This window comes from Blennius ocellaris (genome assembly GCF_963422515.1).
Source record: "Blennius ocellaris genome assembly, chromosome: 11".
Classification (NCBI taxonomy): domain Eukaryota; kingdom Metazoa; phylum Chordata; class Actinopteri; order Blenniiformes; family Blenniidae; genus Blennius; species Blennius ocellaris.
This window is the reverse complement of record NC_137660.1, coordinates 20,138,260-20,161,953: the sequence shown is the minus strand read 5'-3', so window position 1 is coordinate 20,161,953 and position 23,694 is coordinate 20,138,260. Positions and strand designations below refer to the sequence as shown.

General features: G+C 40.8%; 1 protein-coding gene across 2 annotated transcripts; it reads right to left on the bottom strand.

Annotated features, from left to right (window-relative positions):
• Positions 1–6,095: 6,095 nt before the first annotated feature.
• On the bottom strand, positions 6,096–23,673 carry dapk2b (death-associated protein kinase 2b). 2 transcript variants are annotated; one of them, XM_080505023.1, is made up of 12 exons: positions 23,577–23,673; positions 22,922–23,074; positions 14,995–15,216; positions 13,906–14,044; positions 12,115–12,244; positions 11,946–11,994; positions 11,846–11,872; positions 11,606–11,758; positions 11,109–11,154; positions 7,718–7,807; positions 7,537–7,617; positions 6,096–7,044 (listed from the first exon to the last, which is right to left on the bottom strand). In XM_080505023.1, the coding sequence occupies exons 1-12, from the start codon at positions 23,612–23,614 to the stop codon at positions 6,967–6,969; spliced, it is 1,206 nt and encodes a 401-aa protein (XP_080361149.1). In that variant the 5' UTR covers positions 23,615–23,673; the 3' UTR covers positions 6,096–6,966. The 2 variants fall into 2 exon arrangements, with proteins under 2 accessions (XP_080361149.1, XP_080361148.1); XM_080505022.1 differs by lacking the exons at positions 6,096–7,044; positions 7,537–7,617 and having other exon boundaries at positions 7,798–9,682.
• Between the last annotated feature and the right edge of the window lie 21 nt (positions 23,674–23,694).

Genomic DNA, 23,694 nt, shown 5'->3' with positions numbered 1-23,694 from the left:
TAACTATCCAATCAGAAAATTACACCATTGAAATACCAAACGCAGGAATGGACCACATCTCATTTAATGCTAAAAGGGACTAATTGCATCAGTATGAATGAAGTCCAGATAATCACTGCTTTCCTGATGCAGACCTTTAAATAATCTTCCTCAACCTGGGAGGCATCTATCGAACCTTCTGCATTGCAACTGGTGTTGATGCTCACTACTGCCTTATAATTTCAATACTATACTGTTATTACAAATGTCATGTGATTATATGTTACGACTCAAAATGATTAGCGGTCGCTATTCTTCCTTCCATCTAAAAGCCAAATTGGCTAAATTAAAATAAAGGTGGCAAAAAAAAAAAAAACCCAAACAAAAACAAAAAAGTCTTCCGTCTGCTATTAAAATACACATTTTGCTGAGAATGTGCAGGTTGGTAGAACGGCAGGAGGTAGTGGAGGGAGAACAGCATGTTCTGAACACTCTGTAACTTTGCAGCAGATTGTCACACATTTCCATTTGATTGCCACAAAGCCAGGGAGGAATGGACTCTTTGTGTTATTATGCACTGCAGCTGATTCATTCACACGCCGCAGAGATAATAGTCCTTTCTGTCAGAGAACAGAGCACCTTTAATTAGGAGACCTGTGAACCCAAAATACATCTCGCTCGATCACAGAAGAGCAGATTATACAAGCGATGAAACGGATGCCGCTTGTTGGCACTGAGGGCTTCAGTTTGTTGGCTTTGCTGTGCTCATGAATGCCAAGGGAATCCCTGTCAGTCTCTCTGTCACTTTCAATCTAAACCGAAACATGTTTCTAGTTTTGTTTCTCTGGGTGTTTTTTTTTTTTTTTTTTTTGCAAAACAACTAATGCAGATTATTTACTTACTACAACAACAACAACAACAACAACAACAACAATAATAATAATAATAATAATAATAATAATAATAATAATAATAATAATAATAATAATAATAATAATAATAATAATAATAATAATAATAATAATAATAATAACTGCACATTTAATTGTTTCCCCATAAATAAGTGCTCAGCAAATGAAGCTGCCCCCCCCGACTTTGCAGCGTTGACATTTTGGTCTCCTGAGACATAGTGACCATTAGTACATTGATCACTGATACAGACAGCACAGGCCTCTGCAATTCAGTAGGGTACAATTGATTTTTGCCGTCTCCAATAGGTTACCCTCATCCCTTCTAAGGGAAAGAACAACGTTCAAAAGAGCACCTTTGGCATTGTGCGTGGCGTTTATTGATACTGAATTTCTCATCATGTTCGGGCTCCTTTCTTTCTTTTTTCTCGTGAAGGGCATACAGTGAATTGTACCTATTAGAAACAGACTACCATACTGTTGAAAAACTTACATCATACAGTATATAAGGACCAAGTCAATGTTTTTATATGTGTGTGTTGAAGAAGTGGATGAGCAGCCTTCAGAGATTAATCATGTGATCACCAAGCCATGACACCACCACCGTCCACATGTTGTCAGCTCGTTACCTGTGCTTACTCCGGTGACAGGGGACATGAACTGAGATGTTTATATTCTTGCGACATGCAGACGACACTTTAGAAGCATTTATTTTTGCTAATCCGAGAACTCCTTTGGGTGAATATATATGCTACATGGAACTCCCCATTAACATGTACTCAGAGGGGAATATTTAGCATTATGGCAATACATCAACGTGGATGTTTGGATTTATTCCAGACCACAACAAATTCAACAACCAGATTGAAAGTTCTTTGCTTATAACTAATTTAAGATGAACCTGTGAAAACAGAATGGAGAACGATAATTACGATGGACGTACTATCCTCTATGTAACTTTCACAATGTAACAGCCTGAGGCAAAACTGTGACATGGGTTAGCATTTGCAGAGTCACAGTTTTCCTTTAAGCTTAGTTATACAACCTGAATTAAAGGTCAGTCTATCAAATGACATGTTTTACCCTAAAGGTGCAATATATGGGCCATGTACTGGTGTAGCGCACGGCACTCTTGTTTCCCAGAAAAAAATATGTCCAGTTCCTCTCTTGATGAAGCCTTTCTTTGTTTGCATCTTCTCTTCATGCATACATTAGTTACGTATTCCAATTTCCTCTAGTTTTAAGGTAACCTATAACCCTATAGTGCCCAAGGATGTGAAAATGTGCTACTGCACATCCCAGGTGCAGACGACCAGGTTCACTGGTTTCGTAAAACGATGAATGGATGAACGATGCAGTTTTATATAATTCCACTTTCTTTCAGTTTTCATTTATTGTTTTTAGTTAATAACGACCAAGAGCTCCACGTAGGCTGGCTGTCGCTGGTTAACTTGCTCACCTCAGTTGCCGTGCCAACAGCACAGCACATAAACATCAATAGGATGACTTCATGTATATTTTTCTTTATCAGCTAAAATATTTCTATCAAACAAACATGTGCATACTGTCCCATCAGAGGAGACTGCTCCCTCCTCACTATTCTAGTGAGGAATACATCTCATCTCCCCTGGGGTTAACTGTGCAAATATCAGCGATGCACTGAAGGGAATGAAGACTACTGACAACAACTTGCCACTCAGTGACATATCAGGAGTACAGAGCCACAACCTTCCCCGTTAAGTCTCATTTCCAAGAATAGTGGGACCGACTGTTGCTCCTGTAGATATGAATAATGGAAGCCGGCTCCAGGAGCTCATTTCAGAGAGTGATCATCACGCTAACGTGTGGCCTAATGATCACACAGATAAAGTGAGAGGCTGGCATTCATGATTAATGCCCTCAGGTCTGTCTCCAGAGCTACACCACTTCTAGCCACTGTGTACACTTAGCACACAGCACCAGCTGCATCGAGGAAAATAAGAGGAAGACACAGTGTGACGTGATATGTGTTACAGCTGACAATGTTGGTTTGGTTAGCTAATTATGAATACGGTGAGTAAAATGCATATAAACTTCACTTTTATATAACAGATATATGTTTGCTAACATATTCAGAACAAGTTTGTAAAGGTAAACGCTTCACCACTTCACTTCAGCTTCTGCAGACTCAGTGTGTTTATCAGTTGTATTGCAAAGTGTGTGGAATAGTGTAAAGACAGAAGGACGGAGGACAGAGGACAGGGCAGTGTGTGGTGGAAGGACAGACAACATGCAACAAATCATTATGTGTATGTGAACAGAGACAAACACACCACAAACACCAATCAGCAAGTGGAAGGGAACCGGAGAGAGACAGGGCAGGACTAAAGTAAGGATAAAGAAAGGTCCAAAAAAAAAGATAAAACTGCAGATACATTTGGAAGATTAAAAAAAAAAAAAAATACACTATATTTATTTATTTTAATGTGATACATGTATAGAAGCCAAAAGTTAGCTGGAGGCATATTATATCAGACAAAAAAATATTCCATTATATATATTATATATATATATTGTTCATTTATCCTCATTGTGGAAAATACGGGGGAGAAAAAGGTTTCTTTTTTTAGTACATCTAAAATAATTACAATAAGATAAAAATGGTCATTCTAATTAAATTCAGACAGAAAATTTCACATTTATTATTCATGTACAGTACCTAAAATACATAATATCTTCAAATAATCTTTATCATTTGAAGTTTAAAGTCATGAAAATCTGAAAGAGAAACTATTGGAATATTTCCAAGCATCAAATTCCTTTTTCTGTTCTTCAAACAGATCATAATTAAAATTCCAGAAATGCTTCAGACCTTTCAGTTGATACATTATGAGTGACGCAATAACCAACACAAAATTAACTTTGCAATTATAGTCTAATTTCCCTAAGATAAACCGGTGTAATCATGGACGTAATCCTTATTAGACACCTATTTTTACAATTACATGTCATTAGTACTTTTTTTAAATGTCTATATTACGTCCAACCCGAACCCAGTTTCCACCCATTCAAATCTAGAATCACCACTTGTCTCACACTTTTTCTTCTGCAGTACTGAAGCCCACTTGGCTCATTGAGTATTGGTATCTGCTGACCACTAGATGGCGCAATTATAACACACAAGAACTGCATATTCTCTGACCAACCTTGGATTTGAACGTTTGAAAGCTCCAAATAAGACTTCATACAAACAAGGAGTGGCAATGTAAATATTGAATTATGAGTTTTATTCCTTGAAACACCTCAATATTTCACTTTGATAAAAGTCACTCTTCATGCAGTGAGGAAGCTCATATTCAACAGTATGTTTCGATTAAAGTTTTGATTTCAAGCATCGGCATGTCTCATCACTTAGATTTAACCGCTCGTCTCATACAGTCGCATCTCCTCTGAGAGAAGTGATCAAAGTTAGCATGATTTGTGCTAAACTCATCATCGCATATCAAACCTGGGCCTCCTGACGCATCACTGACTGACTCGGACTCTGCTGTAAACATATCTTGGAGGATGTAGTCCTGAGTTGCCCATATGCAGCCTGCGACTGCTGACAGCACACCTTATTTGTCTGTGTGAACAGATCATCTGTGCGATCATCTCAGCATAAGTCTGCCGGTATCCCATGATCCCTCAGAATTGATCCCACCATCCCAGCTGCGACTGTTACACGAGATGCTTCAGCCTCGACTGTAATGGATGACTGGAAGGCATGTCATCGCAGTGTCTCGCAATGACAACGCTACAAAGGACTCAGCTCATATATCAGCGAGACATGGCTGAAATATTTGCAGTCACCAGCCTGGTCCACCAGACCAGCGACACCCGCGTGCATGATGTTTCTCCCATTTCATTTGTTGCCAGTAACTCACATGCTGTCATTAAAGTTGGGATCTGCGAACGCAGGAGCAGGGTACTGCCGTTACAGGAATAATTCAGTTTGGTGTAACACACACCCTGTGACTCCAATGCCAAGTCTGCTTGGATGATGAATCGAGGATCGCATTGGTGAAGAATGATGCAAGCAATACAGGGGCAGGTTTATTTCTCAAAGTGTATGTACAGTAGCTCATGTTTATACAAGGTACATTATCGTGACATAAACACACGAGGAAAAGAAATACAAGAAATATAAGAACCTGTGGGATTGGTAGAACTGAGTTTTAATGTATTCCTCAGCCCTTCACGCCAGTCCTAGTTTTTCCTGTGGACATTTTTTTACAAATCCTGTGGCTCCAGTATGCGACGTCTCCTGCTGCCAGTGTCCATTCATTTACAGAAAATGTGCATCACTACACTGTTTGATTATCTGTGACCTCTCATGGGCAGAGACCTTTTCCCCCGTTTCTTGCCATTATGTCAGCTCAGTCCATTTCGATGTTTAATACGTTGCATGTGTTTGTTGGGCATTAAGCATAGTTAGAAAGATTATTTGTTTCTATTCCCCTCGCACACAGTCATAAAAACAAACTACTCAATGTATGTGTTCACTTTATAACTGTGTTTCATTGCATCGATAATAGCAGGGCTTTTGCTCAATATACTGGTATAAAATGTTCAAGGCACATTTCATTACAAATTGTGGGTGTACTCAGTCTTAAATGATGATTTCAAAAGCAGCAGATTACAATATGTAAATTGTACCTCATTATTACTCATACAAGTATCCCAAAATACGACTAAATTACTGTGATGTGAGTACTTGCAATGCATGTCTTCCGCCTTCTCCTGTGACGAGATGCTGAAGCAGGAACGAGACTAACGACCACTTTCAGACTGACCCACTTGTTGATTGCGTCTCATTCGGCACCATCTGTGTGGAATCGGCCCACTTTGTGCCACTGCCAAGACGTATTTAGTATTTAGTTCAGGTCAAATTATCCCTTCCAATCTCTTTCAGCCCAAGTGAGCTCGAACAGCTTTACCGTTGTGAGAATGTGGCTGGGAGAAGACCAGCAGCCAGAGAGAGAGCGAGAGACTGCGTCATCACAATGAGTGCACTTTGAAAAAAGAATAAATGAATAAAACACTGATATAATTATACTACTCTTGTTGTTGTGGGGTTCTTCTGCATGTGATCATAGATGGAGAACCTTGAAGACCTGCAGGCTGACGGACCTGTTACACTGCAATGAATTACTGACTTTATCTGGAAAAAAGTGACCAAAAACCAACCATGCTCATTAATTTATTGAACATTCTCAATTTACAATTCACACAGTACGGAAACAACAATGATGGCTCCGTTTGCTGAGCTAAGACACAACTGAGAGTGACCTTAAGACGTTTCACCGATTCATGTGTATTTACACCATAAATACATCAAAGTATGGCAAGACCTGAAAAATACATTGATGGCAAAAGGCAACCATTAGCTTGACACGTTAAGGCATTCATATTCTGCCTGTATATACACATAAGATGAAATGCAGTTATTAGATGACAGCAGTTTACATTGATTTAGCCTGGGTTACTAACAATAAATGCATAGCTCCGCATTGCACGCAGGCTTAAGGTAATGCAGTACTCTCAAGGTTTAAAGTAAACAGTGTGGGTTAAGCAGAACAACATGTAAACATTTGATTACGAAGATCTGCCACCGTCTCGCACTAAAAACCCTTCAACCCCCTTTATCTGTCAATACTTTGGACTAAAATACTTCAGTGTCGCCATCGAAATGAAAGAGACGGGTTCAAACTCTGTTAAAACAATGACTGAAGCACTTTTAAGACTGTGGTTATCAGATGAAACTCTGATTACACTTTGCTTCCTGCCAGTCACACTAGTTTTACCTTCCGGTGCTTGAAAATTGCAAATCTAACATAGAAGCGGATCATAATATCCAACAGACAGCACACGTCTTATTTTGTGGACGAAATGGACAAATTCAGTTGCATTGATCTCAAAGAAAATTGCCTTTTCACAAATACATGCTGCAGATGATCTTTTTTTAGACGAGTGTGAGCTGCAAAGTGGGCCTCAAAAGATGCTGAATCACTGTTTCACAACCCTAACAGAGTCCAAAGACACACGGTTCACTTTGCTCTCAGGAAGTGCTGCTTCTCTTTCTGGTCCTCGGTCTGATCTTCAGTATTTCCTCTTCCTGGTCACTTTCACAATCTCTCTATAAGAAACAAAACAAAAAAAAAAAACAGATTTAAGAAACAGCTTAATCATTGTTAAAATCATCAGAACGTTTTAGATGCCCACAGCACACGAAGGTAAAATGGGAAGGTTTATATGTTCTTGTTTTTGCATGGGTGAATTTTAACACTCTAAAATAAAACCCAGGTATGGAGGCACTTGTAGCGGGATCTGTGAGCTTTCAACAGAGCCAGGAAACTCTTTTTTTTCATCCTGTTTCCTCTCTTTGACTAACATCGAAATACAAAACACCTGCTCCTATAACCTTGAAAAAAACTAATTTTTAACACTCTTTTCACCCATGTACACCATATGTTTCTCCACTGTACTGCCAGTTCACTATCAGATGAAGCACAGCCAATTTTTATAGTATAGGTGTCTATGCAATAAGAATAAATGCTATTTTATCATATCTTCAAATTTGACCTCATTCAAACAGTTTCATGTGAAATGTGTGACAGTGCATTACTACCTGGTCCTGCTCAGGCACCTTCTGGCCTTTCTTCATGATCCGTGTTAAGTGGTTGCACAGAGCAACGATCCTGAATGACAGCTGGTGGACAAATAAACATAAACATTAAGTCAAACTTCTGTAAGGAAATCATCTTGAAAGGCATGAATACAGGTTTTTTTTTTGTGGGGGTTTTTTTTACCTTCCACCTCCGCCTGGCGTATTGTCTCCTAAAGTTCTCTAGATTGACCACTGAGAGCCGCTTGACCATGGCCTGTCTGGGATTCAGAGGCTGCAGACACACAAAGAGAAACAGCTGCAGAGGAAATGTCTCTCAACTCCGCATGAAGTGAATTATGCAAACATACGTCTCATAAAAATAAAAAAAGATCTCACACTCCAGATAATAAGAAATGATGAACTTGAGTATAAAACAAATCATCAATGTTTATTTCAGGATTAACGACGGAGTCAAAACTTCAAAGTGCTCATGACAGGTGAAACGAGAAGTGATGCTAAAAAAAATAAATTAAAAAAAAGTTTTAAAAAAAATCCTTAAATATCTTGTCATAGGTGTTTTGACTGTGTACAAAGAAAATAAATCCAAGAAAAACAATTGAAATAAATTAAATCAACTCCCAATAAAAGTGCTCATTTGAGTCAATAAAAATTAAGCTCTAAAAAATAATGGCATATGTAATGGTACAAAGGATGTAATTTCAAAAAGTAAGAAAATGCATCAATACACAGCTTGAAATCCAGAATTAGATAAAGGAAAATCAATTAATCAAAAAATAAATAAATAAATGAATTTCGAATCCATCCGTTCAATCCTGCATCGTCTTCTGGCTTTGACACAATAAAACCCTTCAATCAATAGTCGCCTTCAATAAATAATAATTTGTTCTAATAAACCTCTTTAATCAAATGAGCAATACATGAATACATCTAGTTTTATTAGTGCCATTCCCATTTTAAGAAAATGCTTGTATTGTGCTATGATTACCTAATTTAAAGGAATAGGTTGGTTGTGCTTATTAGGGAATAAAGTGTTTGCTTTTATTTGAAGTGAAGCTTAATATCTCGTTCCTTTCTGTTTATTTCACAGAAGGCTAAACCAAATTAGGACCAAGTCAGCTCTGTCTTTGCAATTTTTTTACTTATCATGATGCTCTGAAATTAGAAACCATTTGTTCCCCTGAACAAACAGACAAGATGCAATGTGTAAATATAATGTTAAGTTGATTGGTTGGAAATATTATTTTCTTCATTCAATGGCAAAACCGCGTTAGTGTTAGTATTTTGGATAAGCTCAAGCTTTTGGTTTATATAGTGTGCAGACATGAAAAATAGATATCTCAGAAATACAACGTGAGCACATCCTTTTTCCTTTCCCTTTAAAGCATTGTTTGCATTGTTTGTGTATTGTTTCACACAAATAACAGATATGTGGACATAAAGAAATGGTATACTACATCAATAAAAAATATAACCGAGTTGAAATTAAGTTCCGTTTTCCCGGATGTATTATTCAGCCAGACTCTGTGAGAGGCTGTTTGACTTCAGGACACCCGTCCCCTCCACAGGACTGATCTAGCAGCTCCTTCACAGCCTGCTTCACATCAGTGCCGACGCCGTGGCTGTGGACGTCGCCGTTGGCTCCGTCGGGATGAAGCGAGCTCATCACTTCCTGTAGCCACTGCAGCTCAGAGTTCAGCTCCTGCCTCAGAGCGTCCAGCTGGTCCTGCCTGTGGCTGTACTTCCCGCTGATGTTCTCCAGGGAGGCGTCAATGGCCTTCATGTCCTCCTGCAAGACCTTCCTCGTGGCTTCCACTTTTCGAAACTCATGGCAGGCCCGCGAGAGTCGCTTCCTCGTGGTCTCGCTCTCCTCTTTGTACCAGGCCTCTTTTTCGTTGTAGACGGAAAGCAGCGTGTCTATGTCGGCCTGCAGAGCGTGGCGAGCTCCGGCCACCTCTGACAGTCCGGTCTGCATCAAGCCGACGTCCTCCACCACATGGGCGAAACGCTCAAAGTTGGCATACGTGTTGTTCTGAGCCATGCTGGAGTGCGACTGGATGGTGTACTCCTTTAGACGTTTTGTCTTCAGCTGCTCTGCTTTCTTCTCGGCCTCAGGAGCAGCACTACCTTCTTCCACAGGGTCCCAGGACTTCAGGCAGAAGGTTGCAGGGGGAGGAGGAGGAGGAGGAGGAGGAGGGGGACACTGAGTGAGAGGTCTGTCTCATTGTTGTAGCTTGAAAACACACACAGCAGTGAAAATCCCAGCCTTTGTGGGATTAGTGCATGACCCTACAGCATAAAAGCCACGGCAGGTCAGAGGGTAAGGGCACCAAATAACAGCAAACATTCCTGCTGAGTGTGTAACGTTTCCAGGCTTCATGCTCGTGTCCAAACAGGATGAGGACTCCACAGCAAAAACACCATTCACATGCATTCGGGCAGCAAGGGGTGGAAGCAGACTCCTTCAACACAAGACGGTTACATTTCCATGCCATTAAAACACAATTAGTGAGACGCTCCTTCAGTTTGATCTCTAGAGCTCACAGATAAAACAAGACTTATGTACATATATGACAACATACATTTAATATGACAAAATGAACATAGTTCAGCTTAAAGAAGTCTTCCAAATGGCATGAGCTTGTAAAAGATGAGCCAAGGGTCTTGAAACAATATTCTTCAAACAATGTCACACATTTCCTAAGAACCTTGAATGCAAATCAGAAAATTCAAACTAAATATCTAAAACCCTATAAAATAAAATCTCGAGTTAAAAACCAAACTGTGTTTGGATTATACACACAACAGTATATATTCACTGCGGAGCATTAACTACACACTACAATGGCATCCAGGGCATGAACTTCAAAGAATATGTCTTAAATATAGTTAGTGATATTTTGCATTTTAATGACATACACAAAAAAAAAACTACGTGGAAAAACTAAATACGGCACAATCAGTCACTGAGACTCATTTGGTAACCACAGCGACTGTGTTTCTGCAAATTGTCGATGAATATAAATGTTCCACTGACATCCTTGAACTCACTTCTATCTGGATCGATTGGTATGATCACACACAGAACAAACATTAGTCATTGATGGTCAAAGACAACAGCCGCGTTAGTTATCATCACATTCGGCTCAATGTCAGTGTGTGAACAACGATGCGTTTCATGGTTTAGCAAAAAAAAAAAAGTTGTATCCAAGTACCTGAACAGAGTTAAAGGTTTTAAAAGAGGCTAGACTTCTGAAGGTTTATCATAGTTTCAGAAAATATGGTTCGAGAAAAAACTGCAATGAATAATGGAGAAACTACAGCAAAGTATGCTTCCAATAAACCAGAATAAAAACACAGCTAGTGGGTGTGTACTCTGGGAATTTGAGACTGTGGTCACATTTCTTTGGAAATTCAAAGATTGATTAGCTTCTGCTCTACGACGTGACCTTTAAAACCACGTGTCACCTTCCAAATGAAAACCACATTTCCTGCTTTGCTTGGATGTGAAAGTAGTGAGAACAGCATTAGAGAGTATGAAACATGCTACGATGCAACACAAACCAAGCACATACCTTGATCCAGGGGTGATTCAAGGCATCTTGGATAGTCATTCGTTTTCTGAAACAGTGGGGGACAAAAAAAATTAAAAATGAAGGAGAAACTTCAGCGCAGTAAACACTTCCGAACAAGTTCAGAAAAAGACTGCACAGGCCAGTCGTGCATTAGGTCTAAGTCTCAGAGGACACGTATGATCGTACGTTCACAGGAATATTAAGTTTCCTGGAAGTGTATTTAAATGGAAAAACACGTGTCAGGAAACCAGGTCCTTTGGTGCAAAAGAAAGATAAGAATCACTTTTTGTCTGTAATCATTAGAGTAATTAGATTAAGCTCATTTTATTTGGCTCATCACACGGCGTCCAAATTCTTGCACTCAATTCTTGCTTACTGGCCAGCCTTTCACACTGATCTGGTCGGCACATTAGGATTTAGTAGAGCAAAACTCCCATTGCTGGGTTTTGTACTGTGCGTCCAGTCTTCGGCTGCTTGTGAGCCTCCCATTGTTTTACCTCGTGTCCTTTTCCAGGAGCTGTTTGATGAAGCTCTTGGCCAGCTCGCTGGTATTGCTGAAGAGCTCTTCGTCAAAGTCGTAGTTCATGGCAGAGACGTTTCCAAGCGTCTCCTGTTTCGTGTCACCAAGGAAAGGAGACGCTCCGCTCAATCTGAAACAGCGCAAACGGTCAAACACTGGGCAATCCTTTGGAGAAGTCCGCAGATACACTGACAGACCCGCAAACGTCACAACTTACAGTATGTAAGTGATGACTCCGATGCTCCTGTGGAGAACAGCACACGATTAATCCAAAGCTATGCACTGAAGCTGAGGTCGAGGGAAGTAGAAGCTCTCACCACATGTCGGCCTCCAATCCGAGCGGCTCGTAGTTCACAATCTCTGGAGCTGAAAATAGACGGGACATGCTCAACATCACAAACAGCATCATATCGAACACTAATTGCGCCACAGCGCAAACGTATCAAAACAACATATCTCAAAAGGTAGAAAAGAAACTTCTCTCACCAACGAATTCAGGCGTGCCAAAAATGTTTTTGAAATCTGCCCCGGCCTCAATTTTGTGTGCCAGTCCAAAGTCTATGAGTTTGATTCGGGGTAGAGAAACATTCCTGTCCAGCAGCATGATGTTTTCCGGCTGCAGAGATCGAAAGAGAACAAAACACAGAGGGACATTTATCAGAAGATGTTCACTAATCAGAGACTGGGCAACACACTAACAGCAATCAATGTGAAACGAATTACCTGTGAAAAGCTGCCTTTTTTTGTCAGCATCAAAAAAAGACACATTTGTTAGTGTGCAATAATAAATAAAAGTTAAAAACTTGGTAAACTCACTCAACTCAGTAGTGCAAATATGGTGCTTTAGAGGGAAGACAGTTAATTTACTGAAAAACAGCCAGTAGCAACATGTAAGGAAATACCTCCCCCCTGAACTTCTCGTGCTTGTTTTCACACTAGACTTTTTTTTTTTTTTTTAATCCATACACATTTGGGGCAATGTGCCGTATGATTTTCTTTGTCAGGACACAGGCAATAAGACTCCATAAATAAAAAGCAGTTCATTGTTATTAGAATTTTTTCTTTTGAATGAAGTGGACTTAATTCATTAGTTTTAAAAGATGAAAAGTAACTCTTAATAGTGTGCAAATACTGGTAATATTGTAGTGTTGCTGCGACTTTTCCTGAGCTGAGCACTGTGTGGGTCAGTCTAATAACTGATTCTCTCATTATGTTGAGCTGAAGTCACATCAGTTAGTGGGGTGATGATGCTCTTTTATCTTATAAAAGTGATTCCCGAGTTAAAATGATTTATAGACTAATGACGACAGAAAGGAGCAGCAAAAAAGAAGCAGCAACCTACTGTTAATGTCGATTAAGGCAGGACACATTTCATGTTGCTGTCACAATGACTGAGCTCGTTCATCAGTAATGAGGTGCTCATTATCAGTAAACAGGAGTCATTTACCACAGAAGTAACCAACCAGTAGCCATAAGCTTTGGACCTCAGAAATCCAAGATATTTTCAGTTTTGAGAACGGAAATAACCAGAAACCTTCCTGTTTCAGGTCAGTGTCCCAAAGGTAAACTGGAGGCAGCATCAAGAGTCTCAAGGTTAAGTTTTCATAAACACTTGTTTTTGAGTCATTTCAGTGACCAATCCATACACTGGTTCCTGTGCAAATTCACTAAAGATGTTATTTTTTCTAAATGAAATGCAGTTTAATATTTCTAGTCATATTCAGAAAACTGAAAAAGTATTTTCCAAAGGAAGTGATATCATTTTAAATAGGGAATTCTGAGTGTCAGAAGCAACTGGAACGAATAATAGGAATCAGTTTATACCTTGTCAGTACAGAATGTAGTGGTGTTAAAGTAACATATTACTTTATAATGTCTTATTCATTTCCTCCACTGTCTTTCACTGCCGATTTTTTTTTTTGTCATTGAATGTCAGCTGAAATGCACCGAGTGTGAAGAGTAGCTGCAGCAAAACAGGACAGCGGGTTTCACAGAGCGATGTGTGCACCGCTGCTCTCCGAATGTGAAGAGATAACCTTGTGGTGTCGGTATCTGACGTCTGGACAGCAGCCACGGTCAACAGGAAGGATGTGTGAATCAGAACGGAGAGGCTCGAGCAACACGTACAAAAGACACCTGCTATATATAATCGTACGGAAATACATTTCACATAGTGTCTTGGCATGACGTTGCGTCTGTGAAGTTGCTGTAGAGGGAATTCATTTCGTCTTGAGCACTGAAATATTGTCGCAAGCAGAGCAAAGGAGCATGCTGTACCTTCAAATCGAAATGTGCGATCCTCTTGGAGTGGAGGTACTGGACTCCATCTAGGACCTGTTTGATAAACTGAGTGGCCTCTTCCTCGCACAGTGACTCCTTCTGAGCTAAGAAATCAAACAGCTCTCCTCCAGAGACCCTGCAACACACACACACACACACGCACACATAGGCGCACACACACACTTGGGTGACTGTGGGCTCAGATAATCTGGACCAAGGCCTCTCAAGAACTTTATCTAAAGTGTGTCCTCAGGAATTAGATACACAAGTCCTGGATGCCTTAGATATGTTTGTTTGCAGTAACAACTTGGCCCCGTTTTGTCAGTGAATCTTTGTAGGTCGTCTGAAAACTACTGAAAGCTGGTGAAGTGTTTTTAAAGAAGGTGGTTATCCACAACACATCATCATTTGTTTTTTTGTTTTTTAAAGATGGTGTGTCAACCTTCACCAAACAGTGTTTCGACTGATTCACCATTACTTTGAGTTTCCAGCATGTCCTAATTAGACCCCGCGTGTTCCCAGGCCCTCACTGTCACCGGGGGCCCCTCTGAATCCCTATTGAACACGTACAGGCATTATTGACTTTGTGGGAGACATTGGGTTCTTTCTGGTCGGCGGTCTTTAACAAAACACTGCATCCACACACAATACATGTACACAGAAACAAACTCACAGATTAGAACAAGAACACCAGCGTCGGGGTCATGGCAGGAGAGGGATTTAGTTCATGAGCTCTGATCTCAAAGATCCAAAAGACCTCAGATGGTTGATATTTAAATGGGAACAATAAAACATGTTTAACGGTGTGAAGGCGCTAATGATTTAACTCCACTATAAATACACAACACACAATGTGCAGAAATGTTTTGGAAGTCAACAAGTGCCAAGCATCATCAGACTGTATGTGTATAACAAATGCAATGTACACTGGTCAGCCATAACATTAGGACCCTCCTGCCATGAGTTGTATATTTCCCCTTTGACATGTGCTTGTTTGTTTGTTTGTTTTTTCTTTTCTTCATGGTATCTGACTCCTGCATCAAGGAGATTGTTCCCTTGTTGTTGCTGAATCTTGCAGGGACTCACAGTTCGAGGATGAGCACCACATCCGTGCGGTTCTCGAACACGTCGTGCAGCGCCACAACGTTGGAGTGCTGCAGCTGCTGCAGGATGTCCACCTCCCGCTCGATCTCCTCTCTCTTCACGCCCCGTCTGCTCACGCGACTCGGCCGCTTCTTGATGAACTTTGCTGCATATTCGGCGCCCGTGCTCTTCTCTGTGCAGCGCTTCACGATGGCAAACTGCCCACTGCGGATACATAGAACCACCCAGAAGCTGTGTTATTAACGTGATTTTAACCTGCCAAATAATTGAAAACAATATTGATTAAACATGTTAAATTGCCTTTGAATAGATCAATAAACAAATCGTAGTTTGTATTTATTGTATCACCCGTGAGCATTTTTCAGCATTAGCGTACCACAAATTGAGAGATAGATGTGAATGAATTGGTGCTGATCACATTGTAGTTTAGACTGAAATAGGAATGACGTACCTGAATTAACAAACATTTAATACCCAGGATTATAGTCAAGTCTGTACTGAAATGGTTTAATTTTCACTTGGAATTGGATTGGTCCTTCGCTTAAGTGGCACAAATGCTGCAAGAATGTTGCTCACTCGGGATTTGCAGGGCATTCACCAGATAAAATTATCAACTTTTCCTGGTTGTGACAGTCTTGTGATTAACGGAAGAATGATGTATAACAGACCAGACTGACGTGGTGAAGCCTCATTTCTTATTTCTGATACTTTATAACTGACAGCGACTAAAACAATCATGAAAATAAAAGTTCAAGGGATATGTTTGAAAGGCCCTACTACTCATGTGAGGACCTCTGCAAATGTTTTGACATATTTTGGAAACTGGTTCACAAATTATTTTTGCAATTTGTTGCAGGAAAGAGAGATAAGGGGCTATAGGTGTGTGAATACACCACAACAAAAGCAACTATAATGGGGAATCGGGGTTTCTTTAAACGAGGACCGTTTTAAATGTAGTTTGAAAATTACTTCCATCAAGACATTCATTGGACTCAAACAAAAACAAAGCATTTATATAAAAATTACATCAGAATTAGAACAAAGCAGAGTAAAAAAAAGGTCTCAAGGTTCGATCAATAGTGACCCACAATGAAGATACCAAATGATTCCGGACAGCAGGTATGAAATGATCAGGGAAAGAATTTAACTTTATCCTGTATAAAACAACAAAAAAATATTTATAAATATTGAGTTCAACTTTGCAGCAGAAAACAAACAAACAAACAAATAAATAAATAAATAAATTCTCCCCAGTCTTGGTTTTTAATATCGAATACTTATAATATTTTATCTTCACAGTTCTATTATATTCTATTCTATTTGAATGTGCTGTCTTCAAGATCTATGCGATGCTTTTGAAATACCACCTTGTTTTAAAAAAAATTCTTAACACTAAACAACAGGATGTGAACTTACAGACAACAGAGAGGAAGCCGAGTGACAAACACGGCTAAAATATTGTGCTACACTCCATCTCTTCCTGTTTCCTGGTAAGACAGAGAACAATCAGGCAGAGGCTCCGTCCTCCCACTGCATCTCACTTCCTGCCAAACTTCTAGCCATCCTCCAAGCATTCAGTCCTCTGGGGGGGAAAAAAAATCCCCAAACACTGAATATTTCTCAACGGAGGTGTGGCTCATAGACACTCTGGATCAGTGTTTTCTTGTTTCACATGGAACAACCAATATCTGAGTGTTTGTAGCATGAAAGTAAGAAAGCTAGATCACCAGATAACAGAGTTGTGGTCATTTCACTTATCATTAAGATGTGTGAAAACATTGTACTGCACTATTGCCCTGGTAAACTAATGTAGGGAGTTTCTGGTTTTATTACGAGAACCGCACTTGTCTCAGGCTTGATTTAGCCTGAAGCTGCTCCTGCTGCTTCACTCCATCCTTGATGTTGTGGGTTGACCACCTCCCGTCAAACAGTCACACCATCCTGACAGGTTCTTCATTGTAACTGCAGCTCAGTCAGAAGGCTTCCTTCTCATCTCACCCTAAGGCCCATCATTTAAGACAGATACAGGCTTCAACTGAGAAATTGATTCGTTTATGACGTGGCAACGTTCATTTGCGTTTCCACATTAGACTCGCTCACTTCAGATTTCTGACCAATCCCACAATAGTCCTGCTGAGAGAGAAAAGAAATGTCTCCGTTCTTGGTTGTTTGGTGGCTCCAAACGTTTTCTATTGACAGATGATGGTGGGCACTCTGCTCCTCAACACCGATACAACCGTTTTTCCTGTACACTTCTCCAGATATCAGAGGTCTGCTGATGATTTCTTCGACTCCATGGCTCAGAGTTTGCTCTGAAATATACTCATCTACTGTGGCACTTTATACATTCAGAACATTGTCGACCACCTATCATGATCAGTTTTGTCAATATTGAAATTCAATTCAGTTAAAGTCCATCAAACAAAAAACACATCCAACTCACTTGTCGTGTCACATCCAACTCTTCCACTTTCAATTCAATCGACTGTATAATAAGACTCAAGCAAACTCTCCAACCCGACTGAATGCAAGTTCGGACACGCCGTGACACTCACCACACGCTCACCACAGGGTAAAACTGACAATATCAGGCAGACATTTTGTACATTTCAGAATCGACTACCCGCGCAAAGAGTCTGATGTGGCTGTGACGGGCTACCCAGTCTGTGTCAATAGTGAGCTAAGAATAGTCGTACAGAGGCTCATTCTCCACCTGCTCCCACTGCTGGGTAGGAAACGGCCTGCTGAGCGGAGTGGTGCGAAGACGAGCTGCTGGACATCCCACGTGCCATCCGTGTTGTTGCTTCATTTAACAGACGTCACACGGATACTTGAGGGTTTGTCATAAGCAAGATGAGATATGAAGGAAAGAGGTTCTAACCTGCATTGTCTTTCCCAACATTTTCCCAAACCGCAATAATAGTATGGGATGGTCGAGTCAGTTTGCTTTATATGAGGCACACCCTGCCCCGCGCTTTTTCAGCTCTACAACCACATCCAGGAAATATGTTTTGCTCCAAAACAACAGACAATACATTCAAATATTGAAGAAAAAAAACTGGTGCATTTTACAAAACGCGACACCAGAGAAATTAACTTTATACTAATGATCATTAAACCGCTGAAAACTCGAAAGTTTGTGTTAGGATTCATGTGTACTGGATCACATTAGATTACTCAGTTATGTCACTGGTGTGTCTAATGAAAAAGGAATGCTTTGGATGAATGGATATTAGTCCTCCTTGCAGCTTTCAGGCTCTTGGAAATCTATCAATTTGACCACAAAGCCTCAGGTAGATTTTTCATTTAATCCATGCATGAACATGTCCCAAGAGAGAGTGCAGCAGAGACAAAGCTGTAGGCGTACACATTGCAACAATGGGCCACACAGCGTCACATTCATATGCTGCAAAGGCAAAATACAAACGCAGTGAGCGTCTGGGGTGATGAAGCAAGAGCACTGTGGAATCCCAAACGCTCCCTCTGTCTGTTCTATTCACAGGATATCTCCACCCCGCAGTCCTCCCCTGAAAAGCTGACCCCGTTCGACGTGACTGTGATAATGTGAGAAATGAAGAGGAGGGTAAATCACTCAATGAATTCCAGTTGCAAAAACAGACATGGAGGGGAGGAGCAGTCACAGGGCAGGGTGCAACAGCAGTGCATGATAATACGCCTATTAAGCAATACTGACTACAAATATTTGAAAAATCAGAATGCAATGGGAAACCTAATTTGCTGGACTAAAAAGTTTGTCTGGGTGCATAGTCTGGTGTGTTCAAGGATAGATGGATACGGGGGAAAATATACTACAAAACAGTAAAATTCTTCATATATTGTAGATTTATAACAACTAAACAGGGATATTTCCAACTTATTTTGTTGTATTCTTTATCATTTTGGCTTAGTAGACATGATTACTGAAAATGAAATGTTTTAATATTTCACAAAATCAAATGTCAAAAATCAAATCCCCTACTTTTTTTTTTTTTTTCAAACCACTTCTGAATTTCTTTTTATTGCAATGTTTAAAACGTATCAGGTTATTGGTTATGAAAGTAGAAACACCTGACAAAACGATTATCTTTTGAGACGCATCCGGAGCATCCTTGAAAACCAAACGCAAGAAACGTGCTCCACACAAATGTCAGAGCTTTATTGTTTCTGCAGAGTGACAGCGCAGCGAGCGGAGATGCCGGGAGTGGTATTCCGCAGCAGGCCTGGCGTGCCGTCAGTCTTAGCTGTAAGCCGGCTGGTGGGGCTGAAAGTACCATCTCTCTCCGCAGAGTTTCCACTTCCAACAGCTGAAGGTCATTATCCACAGGCCAAGGTTGCAGGAATGCTTGGACAAGTGGCGCCGACCCAATATTTAAACACATTTCTCAACCGAGCAACCTCTGGGGCGGCCTGACAAAGACGGCCAGATTCATAATTAACCAAACCCTGTCCCCAAACATTGCCTTCCAGTCAAAAAGCTGAGGAGGGATGGGGGGGGAGCAACCCCTAACCATATGACTCACTGCTCAGGGAAATACAATTCCTCTTGTATCACTTGTTACCTTGTGCAAATCATTTTAAGGAATTTTATTCGCTGCTTGTGTCTAATCTTTCAACATTTCCGCTTTCAAAGTGTTCAGGATTCTTTAGATTCCTGCGGTTTTATAAGTGCCTCCCTGTCAACAATGTGTCCGAGGAGCCGCTGGGCTGTTTGGCGATAGTAATAAGATGACCTCTGTTAAAGGGGAACTCCGGGAATGTCCAAAAAGGTCACGGTGGATTTCCCTCTGCGGGGGCCACACTGGAAAACAACACATTTCTTTTGTGCTTGTTTAACAGCAGGAATTTTGTTCCTCCGAGATGACGGCACTTCAGGTCCCTTGTCTGTGCTGTCGGTGCACCGTGTAAAGATCATCTCCTTGGAAAAGTTCTAGAACTTTACTACGGCGTTCATTGGCAACACCTGTCTGCCTGACGACTCTCAGCTCTTTTCACATCAACACATCAAATGTGTGAATGCAGCTGCTTGAAATGTAGATCAGTGTGTGTCCACCCTGGGCAGCCTCTCTGAAGACATCCAGCGGACTAATATCATGTTTCTGATCAATATCCTTCGGTATGAATTCCGCCTCCAGCTCCAGACATGATTAAAGTAGTAATAGTAAAAATATTTAGCATATCTGTATGATGGGATGTGAACTTTATCAATCATCCTGCATTCAGTTGGATCTTCAAAATGTACCATTTGCCGGCTTTTTGTTCCGAAGACAATTCAAAATAACATCTTATAATGTGAAAAACATTAGGAAGTCTGAGATTCAACCAAACTAACTTTACGACTTGCTGATAAAGCTTGTGTAGTCCAAGGACACTAGCATCGATGTTTTCAGTCGCTCTGATGAAAAATCCGGATCTAAAAAAAAAAATTTGTTCTGGCATGCCGAGACAGCGGCACGCCCAAACCTACACTGTTCGACAATGACTCACAAAGTTAACACTATTTCTTCCAGTAAACTTATAAATTTTTTTGAGTGTGACGATCAAGTGGAGGCTGCTGGTTCACACTGCGACACTTCCGACTGTGTCATCACTCGGACGGCGAGACAGATACAGGTGGCAGTAAATGCCACGAGTCTCCTCTTAAGTGTTGTCGTACAGATTGGTTTACTGAAAACTGTGCGTCAGTTAGTGGAAATAACTCCGGGGTGCTGCTGCGTGGGGCCGCGCGACATTAAGATCTGTCAACGGGAGGGCTGAATGATTGATTAACTTTCCTCCAGCGAATGGCTCAACAGTTCCACAGAGCACAGGACATCTTAAACTCTCCCTCCCCACAAGATCAGTTTACAGCCCCCTTCATCGAATTTCCACACCCTTCTGAAAGGACAATTGAGTAAGAGTTGTAGTAGTGTGGCGTGTAGGAGGGATCGCTGAACTCTCTCCTAACTGTGGGTGGATTGAGATGCGCCTTCCTGCAGCCTACGATACTATAAGCAGTCACAACAAAGCAAAACGACGGCAAAGCGAAAGAAACGTTCAGCCGCACCAACGATGAGGAAATAACCTCACACTATGAGAAAGAAAAGGGTTTTTTCAGTCACAGACACCTGCGGCTTTTAACCACAGCACCTCGCAGTTCCTGAATCTCACGTCGCATCGAGCACGAAGCTCAGAGAGAAATTGATCCTTTAAAGCAAAATAAAAATCAGCTCAATAACAGCTCCAGACTGTGGACAACAAGTAAACAGGTTCCAAAGGCTTTTCCAAAACTTTATAAACCTCAAACGTTTATTTGATTCAGGTATTGCTTTTGTTTATTAACCTTTAAAGTATTAAAGCGACACGTTTAGAAATTACTGAGATTATTGACTAATGCAGTGCAGATGATATTGTCATTACTATCCAGTACTTACAAATGATTGAATTAATGATGATGGTAATTTAGTTCAGATGTTCAGCAATCAGAACACTGATATTATCCTCTCATCTGCCCCTTTAGCCACTTATGGTGCGTATTTAACTCCTGGAAGTCGCAGATTACAGCACCTCACGACACAATTATCAAATATAACAATCACTCTGGCTCATATCGGCTTATAGCTTAGGTTTTGAAAAACTGTGATTGTTCACAACTTGAAGGGGCAATAAGTAAAGTTTAAGTCACGCCTCTCAGATATACATTTGGTGGCGATGTTTAGCCACCTCAGTATCTCTATCCTTCACAACTTTGGCTCTTTTTGGAGGTTTTGGGTGCTTTTTTGTTGGTGGTTGCAGTCATCAAGAGGAAATCCAGAGTCGATGTTGTAAACCTGCTCATTTCCTCGTTGGTTTGTTAACTATTCGTGCTGCTTATTTGGGTGACTCACTACACCACCTTGTGGTGTGAACTTATGTTGAAGGACTAAACTGATTTGAGTAAGTTGAATAACTTCACTGACTACGGAGCAGGTCATAAAGCTGTCTTTTAGATGGCCTCTGGATAATTGTCTGATTATTTCATGATGTATTACAGTAAAACATTACATATTTGACCTTTAATATTAATTTATTAAACATTAGCAGGGTTGTACAGTTACTACAACAATTATCTGCAGACTTTCGGTCCAGGGAAGAAAAATTTAAAGTTGTACCAATTGTCTTCTGACAATCAAATACTTGATACGTCTTTCCTAGATGTATTTAAATATTGCATGAGGACTGCCAAAGTGAAATGAATATTGTTGCTGTAAACCCTTTCTCTTCTCTCACACAAACAACTTCAACAGCAGCTCTTTGGTCGGGTTGTGTCAGAGCAGCTCTGCAGGCGGTGGCCATTAAATGCTGGGTCAGACTTGGATTAATTGTGAAAGGTTAGTGGTCACTCGCTTTCCTTTAACACCCACTCCATCTGTTAACATATGCCCAAGCTGTCTTTCCTTGCAAAATGGATGAGCAGCTTCCTCAAACCCACATTGCACTCGGCCAGCTTCCTTTACCCCCCCCCCTCCAAGAGGTCACCGTTTCCTTGATGTCTGCTCTGCACAGGGCTGATTAACCACAGTCAACCTTAACACCTCGATCCTCTGAGGCTCAATCAGCTGCTGCAAAGACGGTCGGTCACATTTCATTTTCACGCCTCACCTCACAAGAGTGTCACACACGCTTTTGTTTTCTCAGCCTGTGTTTGCCTTTAAAACTATCTCCCGCTTTAAACTTCCACCTACTTCTCTTGCAGTGACACTCCCAAGTTCAAGCTTCAACAAGCCAGCTGTTTGCATACTTAGATACACAGGAGGACCTCGGTGTTGGGCAGCTGGGGGGGGATTCACATTCTGACTCATACAGTGCATGAGGGATCATTTTCCCGCATCTGACATTAAATATCTCCTTCCACACATACGTCATTGAACCAATAATTAAAAATGATTCTCACCTTCCAAGTTCTTGTCCGATTTCATAGAAATCATCCACATTCTGTTGCTTGAATATGGCCATGCCAGGTGTCTTCATTGATGTGGGTATATCCTCGATGTGCTCCACTGAAGCCTGTTGATCCACCTCTGTCTTTGTCACTCGAGGTCCAACCCTGCTGATGCAAAGAGGTTGATTTTTTTACTGGGGTGAGGGAGAAGTTTTACAACATGTTCCAGCTTGTTTTATAGCATTCCCTTTCTGCACTGTACCTGCTCTCGCCGTTAGTCCTCCTTTCACTCACTGCTGATTAGTGGCTGAGAAGCTCAAGGCTTACAACTGTGTCAAGCTGGCGGTGCAGCAGAGTTTACGGCTTGTAAAACAGGATTACAAATAAAGAAGGAAAAGTGCCTTTCTGGGGAATTGGGGCAGGGCCTGCATTGCGAAATGATTCGTCTGATTAAAAGAGGTGGCTCTACTTGAAACATTGGCTTTGCAATCATAAAACCACGAGTATTATTAAAGCAGCGGAGTAAGAGAATCATTATCTGCATAGTAAGAGAGTAAATATGTACGTACATGTAAATGTATATTCAAAAGAAAACAAAAGCACCTCAAACTTCCTATTTGGTAAGTTTCACGCGTTTCACACAGGTGGCTTTCATTTCATCCCTTACCTGCTGTTGAATGCAGTGCCGTCACACTGAACTTGCATCCAGCCTGTCACAGCTGCTGTGGTCCGTTCATGGCAGTGCTCCTTCAGCGTCTCTGTTGTTTTTCTATCACTTGTGGCTG